The 12,405-nt window shown below is 43.9% G+C and overlaps 1 protein-coding gene across 6 annotated transcripts in view; it reads right to left on the bottom strand.

Annotated features, from left to right (window-relative positions):
* Positions 1–5,847: 5,847 nt before the first annotated feature.
* The window catches only part of LOC109519016 (cadherin-18), a 123,152-nt gene continuing 116,594 nt past the window's right edge, over positions 5,848–12,405 (bottom strand). For all 6 annotated transcript variants that reach the window (XM_019875295.1, XM_019875269.1, XM_019875251.1 and 3 more), the window contains 2 exons: positions 10,191–10,442; positions 5,848–6,651 (listed from right to left, as the gene is read on the bottom strand). In XM_019875295.1, coding sequence (XP_019730854.1) covers positions 6,137–6,651; positions 10,191–10,442 — 767 coding nt within the window. In that variant the 3' untranslated portion in view covers positions 5,848–6,136. The remainder of the gene's footprint in view (positions 6,652–10,190; positions 10,443–12,405) is intronic.

Raw genomic sequence — 12,405 nt, forward strand, 5'->3', positions numbered from 1 at the left:
GAGAGAAAAGACCCGCCGGCGCCAAGACATAAACGACGTCGGCGGAGGAACAGACGAGCTCGCCGAGGTCTCGGGAGTCGCCGCGTTGCCATCCATCATCGGGACGCTCCCCGCCGCGGACCCGTTGTGAGGTTTCGCGGGGGGGGGGGGGGGGTTCGTTTACCGCCCGCGCGCTTGAATGTCAGCCCGCTCGTCTCCGGCGAGACGCGTCCCGGTTCGCCGTTGACAGGCTCGGCGCGCGGGTGCCAGGTGTGCTCAATTTTGTTGTGGGAATAATTGAGAATTAAGAATATAATGAGGCCTTTGGGGAGACGCTGACAAGATCGAAAGACTTTGATGGGGCTTTTGCCGTCACGTCAGATGCGAACAAGAAATGTTTCTGTTCAGCAACGGTGCCCAAAATACAGCAGAGGACCATTTTTTTTTTTTTTTTTTTTTTAGCAGCTCAACAACGATATATACGGGAAGCCTCCGAAAAGATCCCATCAGAGCAACAGAAAAGGACTCGGAACTTTTGACCTGTTTACCTTCTCGCTCGCAAGATGGCCGACGTATTTTTCAGAAGGCGCTCATGCGAATAAAAAAAAAAAAAAAAAAAAAAAAAAAAAAAGGAAAAAAAGAAAAAGCCCGTCCGCATGTTTTGGAGCTAAACCACAAGTGGCAGTTTGTCCAAACAGCGAAGGCCACAACACTGGCTGCGCAACAATAAACAACATCGGTCGAGCTGCTCACGCCCGCGGACATACTTGAAACCAGGCTTCAAACCTTAATTTGAAAGCCCAACCTCGTCTTAACTTTGGTTTCAAAGCGGAACGTCAAACTTTATTTGCTAGTTTGATACCTGAACTTGAAGCCCGAACCTAAGGTTGAAAACTCAAATTAGAAACAGTAGCTCTTGAAATGACAAAACTAGTTTGAAACCGTAACCCTGACTTGAGACCAAAAATGGGAAACCTTAACATTGCCTTGAAACCTTAATTTGAAATATCAACCCTGACTTGAAACCCTAATTGTTTTTTTTAACCCTTTCATGCACCCTGGAACCTGATCGCATGATAAGCTGTCCACTGTTGTAACCACTGATTGGAACTGCTAACCATCGCTTGAAACCCGGATTTAAAAATCATAGCGCCGGCTTAAAACAATCGTTTTCAAACCCCAACCCTGCCTTGAAACCATAACCATTACTTTGCGACCATTGAAGCAACAGATCAAACGTGACAAATAAAATGGAAAACAAATACGAACGTGATGCTGACAAGTCCCCGTCTCCAACCGCACGCGCACACCCCAAAAAAAAAAAAAAAAAAAAAAAAAAAGTTTTGCAGCAGTAAACAAAACTCCCAAACCTTCGAAAGTCGTCTAATGACTGCTGCGAGCTTGCATTTGAAAGGCTTTTTCTGCGTCTTTGATGTGTTTATTTCCAAATCATGTTCATGCGCTCAGGAGTCATGAACATTTATAAGATGCGGCGCCGGAGCTGCGTGCCAAGCCTCCGACCTCAAACACACACAAACACACACACACAAAAACTCGACGTGGTTTCCCTTGGCCTGATATACAAAATTCACGCTTACCCTGAGGCTTCTGACTACGACGGTATAGCGCCACCTGCACGTCAAATCTATTTTGACTATTTTTAGGCCTCTGCCACAATCAGATCCTTTGCGGGTGATTGACTCAATTCACCCTTAATGTTCTGATGCCCCCCCCCCCAAAAAAAAAGACTTTCCTCAGGCTAAATCAGCTTGACGGAAGTGGATGTGATCACTCCTCTCCACTGTCCTGATTCAAAATGGCTACTCCACTGACATTTTGGGTGGTTCTAACTACCTCCGCCACTAGGGGCACTGCATTGCACTGTAATACAATACTTCCACCACTAGGGGCACTGCACTGTAATATAATACTTCTACCACTAGGGGCACTGCGCCGCAGTGTAATACAGTACTTCCACCACTAGGGGCACTGCACTGCACTGTAATACAATACTTCCACCACTAGGGGCATTGCACTGCACTGAAAAACAATCGCTGGGGGCAGAATACAGCTTGACCATTATGGGGCACAGAGGACCACATACTTCCAACCAGATGTAGGACAAAATGTTTTTTTTTTTTTTTAAAATAAAGACAAAGTAGGTGCTCTTAAAAATTACCATTCAAGGATGGCACAAAACTGTTGGGGGGGGGGGGAAACTAAGCGCAAGAACTCATTTTGTACTTTTTTTTTTTCACAGAAATCAACTCACTCAAATTATTATTTTGGTACTGTATACAGTATTATTCCAAATCTAGGACTATGATGTTTACTTTTTGTGACCTATGTTGTTGTATTTAGGAAAAAAAGGACGGTACATTTAAGTTTCCATACAAAACTTCATGATTTCGAGCCCAGTAAGTTCCAGCGTGAGCTCTTGAAATCTTTCCTTCTACCTTGGACTGCACTTCTTGTTCTGGTGAGCAGACCTCTGACGGGACGGCCCCCTCTGATAGATTTGCGGGGATGAAATCTTTATTTCAGGAGTGACGCGTTAATCCGCGTAAACCTCTGGCGGCGAGGGCCGCTTATCTCCCGCTTGGTTTCTCCACACACTTGGCACCCGAGCGGAAACTCGACAAGTGCTTTTTAATTAATTAGCGCTGGAGTTCATTTCTCAGCTAAATAAAAAAAAAAGAAAGAAGAAAAAATGTGTTGTGTGTGCGTGGTTGCTTAATTAGCATTTACAAGCAACTATTTGCCCACAGATGAGCTTTTTTTCCCACTCAAGGCTTGGAAACACACACACACACACATACACAAAGAGAGTCGTTTATCTCCTCCATAAATTGTGCGAGGAGAACAATGGCTTGTGTCAACAGGAAGTGATGTCGTCAGCGCCGCTTCTCGACGGGGTCACGCCGGTGCCATCGCATCAAATAGAGCCTTAATTGCATTAAAATGGTGGGGGGAAATCACGTGGTGTGAAGGGAGTGAAGCGGATTTTTTATTTTATTTTTTTTTTTGGTATTGACTTTTCTTTACCCCGCAGGGAGAAAATGAAGGATTTCAGCCATTTTGTTTCCCATGGCAACTACGGCCCGGAGTGATTTTCGGGTGGGGAAAAACACGCTCATTTGATAATTAAATTTTGCTGAAAACGCAAAGCTGTTCACACAAATGTAAAGCGACATCAGGAAAGGCCCCTTGTCAGCGTCTACTTCGGTTATTAATATATTTTTTTTTAAGTTGGAGAATTTTGTTTCGAGGACCCGCCTCAAAGTCTAACGACAACTGAGTATAAGTGCACTGCGTCCCTCTTAATGCCATTGATGACTTTTTTTTTTTTTGTTTCAATCGCAAACTGATATTTCTCCAGGGAAGAAAAGTTGCAATGTTCTGAGAAAAAAAAAAAGTTGTGTTCTTTACAAGAAGAAAGATATATTTTTTCCGGGGTAGGAAGTCGTAATCGTGCATGATTAAAGTCGTATTTTAGATCAAGTCCTAAAATGCCGTTAAAGTCAAAGTTTATGGAGGAAGGAAAGTCATATTTTAAATGTATTCTCACGGTATCTCACTTTTATTCTGTAAAAGATAGTTTTATTATCTAAAAAAAAAAACAACGTTATTTTATGCGGGCATTTCAGAATGATGCATTACAAATCGAGATTTTAATTAGCCCAGAGCTAAAATTGGGATTCGTATGTATGTTGAATTTGCACACCAGTCCCCATGGGCGCAGCAGTTATGCACTTATTTCAATTGCCTTTTTTTCCCCCTCACAACCACAAAGATCTCAAATTTGAAAGGACCCTCAGAGAAGGCACAATCACAGCGTTCTTTGGAAAGGAAAAAAAAAGTCAGGAGACCAAAACCAGGACGTGGGAAGCGAAAAGAAAGACGCCGGATTTAAAATATTCATCACATGCTCGGTTCTCTTTTCTCCAGACTGTCGTCAGCTTTTGTAAGGCAAAGAAATTCAACTTTTGGCCAAATATCAACCTTGTCTCTCGACGCAATCAAACAAAAAGTCCAAACAATTTGAGGTTCTTCCACAGTCAACGTACAAAGCCGGTTGGTGGAAACGTCCACAGACTTCAACACACGACCTGGACATTATCCAATTCGATGTTCATTTGCAGCGTCGAAGTTGAACTTGTCTGCTTTCATATTCCAACAAGGACATGAAAAACAATTCACATTTGAGACATGACCAATTTAGGGTGCTCCGTGTACCAAACGTGCAGTACATTTCAGATAAGGAAGACGCTGGGATTTTAATTATTCTGCTCTACAAAACAATTATTTTCCAAACCAAGTATGTGAGCGCTACACTCATATCCATTTACATAAAACATCATCACAATGACATAAAAAAATGAACCCATTCAAGTTTCACATAAATCCAAACAAAGTGCTTGCATCACAATGAAATAAAAAATGAATCCATTCAAGTTTCACATAAATCCAAACAAAGTGCTTGTTGCAACTACAACGCGTTTGGCGTGTACTGAACCGAATAAGCGGCAACAGCAACTGTAACCTCGCGGAGGTGTTATTTTAAGATTAGTTGTCACAAGCAACATCAAAAACAATAGTGCAGCAGACGTATATTTTTGACATCAAATAACCAGCAGTTTCAAGAACAAATCAAGTTTTGACTCACTTCATGTTCGTGCTCGTCTGCAGCTGTCTCGAAAGCCGACGTCATCCCGTCTTTTCCCGCAAAACATTTCCTTTCCTCCTCCACGTCTTCGTAACAAGAGTGTGGCCAAACGTCGTTACAGTATTCCACTTTTTTCCCAAAGACATCGGTCGCTTTCTCCGTTGTTGAATTTGTCGAACGCAGTGAAGATGCATCTTGTAAATCCGAATGCTCCCGCTTGACCGTATTGAGTGACGTCGCCCGGAAACCGGAAACGGAAATACACGGTAAATCATCATCGTCATAATTATAAAACTACGAGAAAGAGACTAAACTAACGTTTTCGACATGTCTCGTTTTGGTCAACGAAAATTAAGAGCCTTTTTGCATAGTTTTTATTTTCAAAACATTTAGTCTCATCACGTGACCAGCATTTTCATTGACGCTCGTCTCGTTTTACCTCACGTGATAAAAGGTTCATTGACGAAAAATATTTCGTTGACTAAAGCCGCCTGGGACAATGTAAAACACAAACAAAGCTAAATGTTGGTGAATGTCAGAAAAATATGACTGATCGTCAAAATTCACACCTATTCTCATCCCCAACGCCAATCTCCAAAACTCCCAGCGGCCATTGCGCCCATGCCTTGAACAAATGCTAAGCTAACAAACGCTAACCATCGGTCTTAGGCAATTGGACCTGCCAAGGCTCCAGTTAAATTTTCCAGATTCAAGAAGCAAATGTCAAGAGTATAAAAGCTGAAGCAACATAACACTTTGAGAAACAAGACTTGGAATCGAGAAAAAAAAAAAAAAAAGATTCTGTCCTACAGAGTTTGAGATAAACACAGTCATGCAAAATCTTTCTCAACTGGGACTTACACCAACAATCATAATCTTAAACGCTTTCATCAGGCCTCCGAAGTGGCTCACGATGAGGATCATTTGCTCGCCAGCTTCCGTCAGACACCAACTTTACGCTTTGCCTCCTCTACTGCCCCACGGAGCATCGTTACCTCCATCCGTTGCAATATTCCCGCCGTAAACCCACACATGCTGTAAAAAAAGGCCTCCTTAATTAACTTCAACGCCGTGGACAATACAGGAGAACTTGTCCAGCTGACAGCCCGTGTCGACGGGTGTTTAAAAGGCCGCGTGGATTAAAAAGAACAGAAGCCGACCTGATGGGATCCAGAAGAGACTGTGTAGGAAGAAGCCAAGCGTGCACTTTCTCACGTAATATCCACCCACATGGATATCGCATCTTTATTGAGCAATAAAAAATATACACAAGGAAAATATCCCTTTCATTTTTCCCCATAGCGTTGTTCGTTCTTCTGAAAATCTTATCCTTGTAAGTAGTTCCACACCAAGGAGCCAGGATCAAAAAAAAACAAACAAATTCTCAGTTCGGAGGGTAAAAACCACTGGACAATGGATCTTCATTTTGTCAGCAAAGATTCCAAAAGATTTTCATTCTGGTTTTGGCTGAGAAGGGGCAAAGTGGCACACTTAAGTCTTCATATTCATTTCGGCCTCGGCGTAGAGTTCTGCCAGTTTCTGGAACTGAGGCCCCCAGTCGTCCAGGTAGTGATAGTCTTTCTCAGACTGCGCTCCCGTCCCCGGAGAGTCCAAAGGACTGATGGAGCCCGTGGGCGAACCCTGGCCCTCGTAGGCGTAGGTCTGCAGCGAGTCGTACGGAGGCCCGCTGGTGTCCATGTTGGCCTCGACCAGTCTCTGCTTGATGAACTCGTGCACGTCCACCTCGTCCAGTTGCAGCGAGGGGCTTCGGTGGCCGCGGGGTCCACCGCCGCACATGCGCCTGGCCTCCGGGCGTACGTCCCGCCGGAACTTGAGCTCCTCGGCGGCGGCCGGGTTGCGGAGGGCGATGATATCGAAGGCCTCGGTGTCTTCCTCGCCGCCGCCCTCGTCGTCGTAGGTGACCACGTTTTCGCGGATGTCCTCCTCCGAGATGATGAGCGGCTCCTTTTTGCTGCGCTTCAGCGTCACGAACAGAACCACGATGGCTGTGGTGGGAGGGCAAACAACAAAAATTGATGAAACAGCAAGTGGGGCTAGAGCGAGGGACCTGTTACAAGTAGTTCAGTTCATGATACTTGACTTTCGGTCAGGGTGAAAGAGAGTCGGGACAATTTCGGAGAAAGTACACCACACAGACGAGACCTTGACAGTTGGCAGAAAAAAAGCAAAGACGTACCGGTTCTACTTCACCCGTGAAAAATCTTCAACTCTATTGCTAGAGGGCAAAAGGAGTCTCTGGTCCAATTTATCCAGCATGAGGCGACTGTAAATCTCCAGCCTGAGGGAAGCCCCCCCCGCCCCCGCAAAGTAGCGGTGAAGGGGATGTCCTTCCCAGACTAGTATGGCTTTGGTCTTTTTGAGGGATCCGCTTTCCGAAGACGAGTCAACGACCGATAAATTTTCCATTTGCATTTTCCCTGTCACCGCAGTACTGCCTTCCGAGGCGATACGAATACAAAACGAGATACGACCCTGAGAGACTCGAGTTTCCGGTCTACATAGTCGGCTTCAGGAGTGGCACCACGTTGTGCTCTTATTTGGAGACGTGTCTCATCATTTCCTCAATTGCCAATTTTCTTGACAGCAGGAGAGTGAGAGCAGGTGTTAAAAAGTGCATTATTATCGCCGTTGCCATAGTTACCTTGCAAAAGTAACTTTCATGATTAAAAGTGACTTCATGAGTTGAACTCAACAGATGCAACCAAATCCATTTTAGCAAAAAAAATGACAACCGGTTTTGCCAATACTAATTGGGCGTACATTTTTAACATTTAATAAGTTTTTAAAAAATTATAAATAAAATACACAAGCTTTTTTTGACTTTGCACGCAATGATTATTTTCATAAAAAAAGTATTTCTCAATTTCACTGAACGGGTACTTATTTATGTTGGTTGTTGTATTTATTTATTTTTTTTTAATGTGATATACTGGTCGTATTTTTGAAGCTAGATAATACTTTGTCAACAGCAGAAAGTGGGCCACCTACCTTCATATTTTCTTGAGCTGACACCAACTCAAAATACTGACGAGATTTCCAGCTTGAAATCTCGGATTTTTCTCCACTGGTATTTTTCATGTGGTCAAAATGTGACGACGCATACTGTGACGCCACGCTCCCGGGCCGAAATGCAAATTGTAAAGTCCCCGAATGTTTCACCACAGGCTATAAACACCCTTGACTACCATTCTTATGTATTCTATAACGTACAGTTGCTTGCAATCGCCGTACAGGAAGTATCTGTAATCAGATTACTTCACTGGAAAAAAAAGTAACGTTAAATTGGGCGTTACTGGAAAGAAATTTGATATTTTAGAGTAAGGCTTCACTTTCAATCACATTCCCCGCATCACTGGTTATAAATTGATCTGAAACGTATCACCTGTGATAAATAAGTAATGGAGGATCACAATACAGTCATGACTGACCGAAATTACATTTTTGCCCGCGGATTACTTCTTGTCCTATTTATTTCTATTTTGCAAAGTGGCAGTTGTCGGGAAAACAAGCAATGATCGCCTTCCCAGGAATGCATCACCATTTATTAGCATTACACGGTCTTACATTTTTATGGGTTTGTATTTTATGTTATTGTTTTTTCGCTCGGAGACTGTCGAGCGTGTCCTATAAATAAATTTAACACGAGTTCCGTGTTAAATTAAGCGGATGCAATCCCATTAAAGTACAACTACCGCGTTGGTCATGCTAATGCCGGCATGAAGTGGCGTGTTCATTCACCACACAAAATCTGCCTCGTAAACATACGCCGATTTATTTATGTTATTTTTGTCTATATTTATCTGATTCTTCGAACGGGACAATAAAAACCAGCCGAGCGTGTCGGGGAGTCGTAAATCGATAACGCGCTTCGGCTGACGCTTCCGACGCAAGCTGTCCGCTTGACGGCCGTGCGCGTCTCGTCGGTGTCAGTGTGGCTAATTTACAACGCTTGCTGTAATAAAATGCACTAAAAATAAACATAGCGACACAATGCAACAAATATCCAGTGGCCGGAAAGAATATTTCATTAATGATGTTCGAAGGACATGAACGTGTGTCATATTTCACACATTTCTGTTTGATTTATCTGAAAAATACTAATTTGGGGTTGTGTGTAAGATAACAAAATGGCTACTTTTCATGATCATGGTGTGTTCAGTCACATGACTCCATGTTATTCCTCCATCGGTTATTGTTTGGGTCTCTCAGAAAGGTGATTTCGAAATTGCGCTTCTTCTGATGTCCGGCATGTTCGGAGCACCATCTGCTCAAATAAATGGCGTCTTTTTACGGCAGCGCCGCATGTAAAAGGGACTTCATTTCACTCCATTAGCGCACACCCAGCACAGCCGAATCCAGCTGGTCAAAATCAAAAGCCAACTCTTAAAATAGATTTTTTTTTTTTCCTTACTAAATGACAGATAAGAGGCGTCTCGACAATGGATAAACAACAGATTTCCTTCTAACGTGGGGATAATGCGCGATGCGAGCGTGCTGGCTGTTGATAAGCAATGCTTGAAGATGATGACACCATTGCAAGGGGGGAAAGCGAGATAAGCAGAGTCGAGCTTTTCAAACAGACGCGCCGCTTTTCAAATTTTATTCGAATATTTTGATTGTGTGAAATGGAACAAAATTGACTTTTTTTTTTACTCTGGATTATTTGGGGTTTTTTTTTCCTACAAATCGGGGGCCGCAGGCTCATGGGTTTTAGAGATTTTAAAGCCTTAAAACCATTAATTTTATCAACAAAATTTTACAATTTTTGTTGAAATACGTGGGAGTGCCTGTTGGACTATAAATATTTTGTTGGCTCTGAGGATTTCTATTGTGCATTGTGCTTATCGTGAGCAAGTGCTCACTAGAAGTACTTGAATGTGACCTTGGTGAAGTCGTGACCGGCATTCATTTTCTCCTCTGATGTTTCAGCGTGGCTACATTCTCTCAACATTCGACATGCAATCTGGCAGGAAAGCCTCTGCCGCGACCCGCTGGCATCTTTCTCGTTTTTTTTTTTTTCCCGACCGAGGAAAGCCAGCGTAAATATGCATCATCTTCAAGCGCTAACACCCCCAGACAGTGGCTGGCACCACGCGTTCCGTCGCATCACGTCCGGTCCGAATGTTGCGGCGGGCCACGAGACGAGCTGACGCTGGATGTTTTTCGACGGCAATTCTTTCTCATAACATCATGGCATTTTTGGGGGATGGGGTGGGGGGGACCTGGCACAGTTCACAAGTTTATGTACACGTCTTCTCTGGAAGTGGGCTTCCAATAAAGTTAAGGCAAAGACACGAGTGACATGAAGGAATAATTACTTGTAGTGCAAATCGCACGGCGCATCAGAGCACTCACACAAGCACAATCAATTCCAATCAAGTTTTTCAAGAAAGGAATCAATAAAGTAAATTATTTACTTTTTCAAGGTAACCGTGGCAACACTGGTCATAAATCCAGGAACGACTGAACATCTACTTAGGTACAGAGTGCGTGCGACTATTGTTGGCACCTGTGCCGAACTCACCCAACAGGATGACGATGCACAACAGGATGGCGATGAGCGCTCCGGTGCTGAGGCCCGCCGAGGACAGGAAGGCTTCGCCTTGGCACATGCGGATCTTGCCGTGGCGCTGGCACGGGCACACGTGCAGCGTCAGTGTGCTCGTGCCGCTCAAGGACGGCTCGCCGCTGTCCCACACCACCACGGGCAGCTGGTACAGCTCCTGCGTCAGGTGGGTGAAGCGCCGCCGCCGGGCCACGATGCTCGCCGTGCTGTCTGTGACATCAAAACAAGGACGCTTGGCAAAACGCCACCACCCAACTCGACTCGGCTTTATTTGGAGAGCACTTTACAAACAACCAAGGTTGCATACAAAATGCTGTACATAAAGTCTCAAAGAGAGCTCTAAGGAGGGAAGGTGGGGCGGGACCACGTGAAGATTTCAAGACAAGTCAGACAATCCTAAAATGAACTTGCAAATGTACAGGAAGCCATAAAGTTTTTGCTTCGTGGGACATAAATCTGCCTGTCATTCGCATAGCAGTGAAAGGAAATACCTCGCTTTCTGAGGATGGTACCCTGGGGCAGCAGATACAATGAAAACAACAGGGGCCCCAAAATTGAACCCTGCAGGACACCATACGACAGTGGGGCAGAGTATAATCCAGAACAACCAAGGCTAGCAAAAAGTCCTGCTGGTCAAAAAGACACGCATAATCTCCTGTGTCACTCGACTGCTATTCCAAACCACCGAAAAGTGAGATTAAAACAATCTGAAGAGACAAAATAAAACTAAAAATCAAGGTTAATTACACATATTCAAAAAAGAGAAGCAAGAAATCAAAACTTCTTTACTTCCGCCTTCCCTTTACTTCCTTTGATCTATGACCTTTTATGAACATCAATATTACAGTAGTAATAATTCATTAAAACATGTTTTTAAAAAATTCAGCCTGCATGCTCTGATTTGCAATGTCAAGAGTTCTGAATGAAAGTGTGAATGTTTGTTTGTCCCTGTGATCCGTGATTGGCTGTCGCCCAATCTGACGCGTGCCAGTGGGTATACGGATAAAATAATACGGATGGATGTACCCTGACGCCTCCTACACGCTGAGACCGGCATCCCTTACAGATCTCCCTGGAATAATCGCATTGATGGACAGTGGGAATGACAACACGCACTTCGAGCTTTATTAAGTCGGACTCGCCATATCAGCGAATCAGCACGAAGGCGGGTTGGCAGCCGGGTGGTAAGGAGATGAAGTGGGGGGGGGAGGATGTGAGAGTGTGTGCATGCAAATAAGAACTTGGAAGATGAGAGTGTGCAGGAAGCCGTGTGGCAAAACACATCAATGTGGACCCCGGACTATTTATTTATTTATTTTTTGACTGTGGATTATTTGTAGCTGTGCAGCATTGCAGCATATTTCAAGAATTACCTGATGTGTACAGGTGACGGTTTTGTGGCATCTTGGTGCCAATGAGTGATGTTGAAGTGAGGGGAGGAGCTTCACCGCGTTAGACAATAGCCTTGTCTAATGGAAAACAGTGCTCTGTGGCCAGCTTGTTGCATCTATTGGCAATTATCAACATTTTTCGGGGGCGTGAATTCTGTTTTGTAGGGTGTTGAATAATTGCCGGGAATCATTGAACGCTGCATACGAATAAACTCCAGCGTTACTTTTTTTTTTGTTTTGACTGTTTGGATTAATTACAAGCACTTTCTGAAACTATTTCTACTTATTGCAAATCAATCTGTAATTTCTTGAGAAAAAACGAGAGCTTAAATTTCCGTCAAATTCTGAGTAACAGACAAATTTCAGAATGTCATTCAAGTAGTTGTCAGTGTGCCCCCCAGTGAACAAAATGAGCAACAACAGTTTATTTGAGGGAAAAACTGCTGTGTTCTGGGCTCACGGGCCACTTTGGACCTCCAGACATATGGTCGGTGGGACATAGTTTTGACACTTATGGTCTCGAAAAAAAAATCACGTCAATGATAAATCAACTGCAACTCTACTTTCACCACATGATAGTCGACGCCAAAAAATCTTGAGTCATTCGAGCCTTACTGTGTGTTGGACTATTTCTCAGCTGTGGATGATTTCTGGCCATACGTTGCATTTGTAATGAGCTAAGCGCCGTTCAAATATCCTCGTTTGAGAAGCTCGGGTTGTGATGCAAGCTGTTTCCCTTTGTCCTCAGCACCGCCTCGGCAGACACCTGCGCCTTTGCCTCT

The sequence above is a fragment of the Hippocampus comes genome, unplaced genomic scaffold (assembly GCF_001891065.2).
Source record: "Hippocampus comes isolate QL1 unplaced genomic scaffold, H_comes_QL1_v1.1 scaffold25, whole genome shotgun sequence".
NCBI lineage: Eukaryota > Metazoa > Chordata > Actinopteri > Syngnathiformes > Syngnathidae > Hippocampus > Hippocampus comes.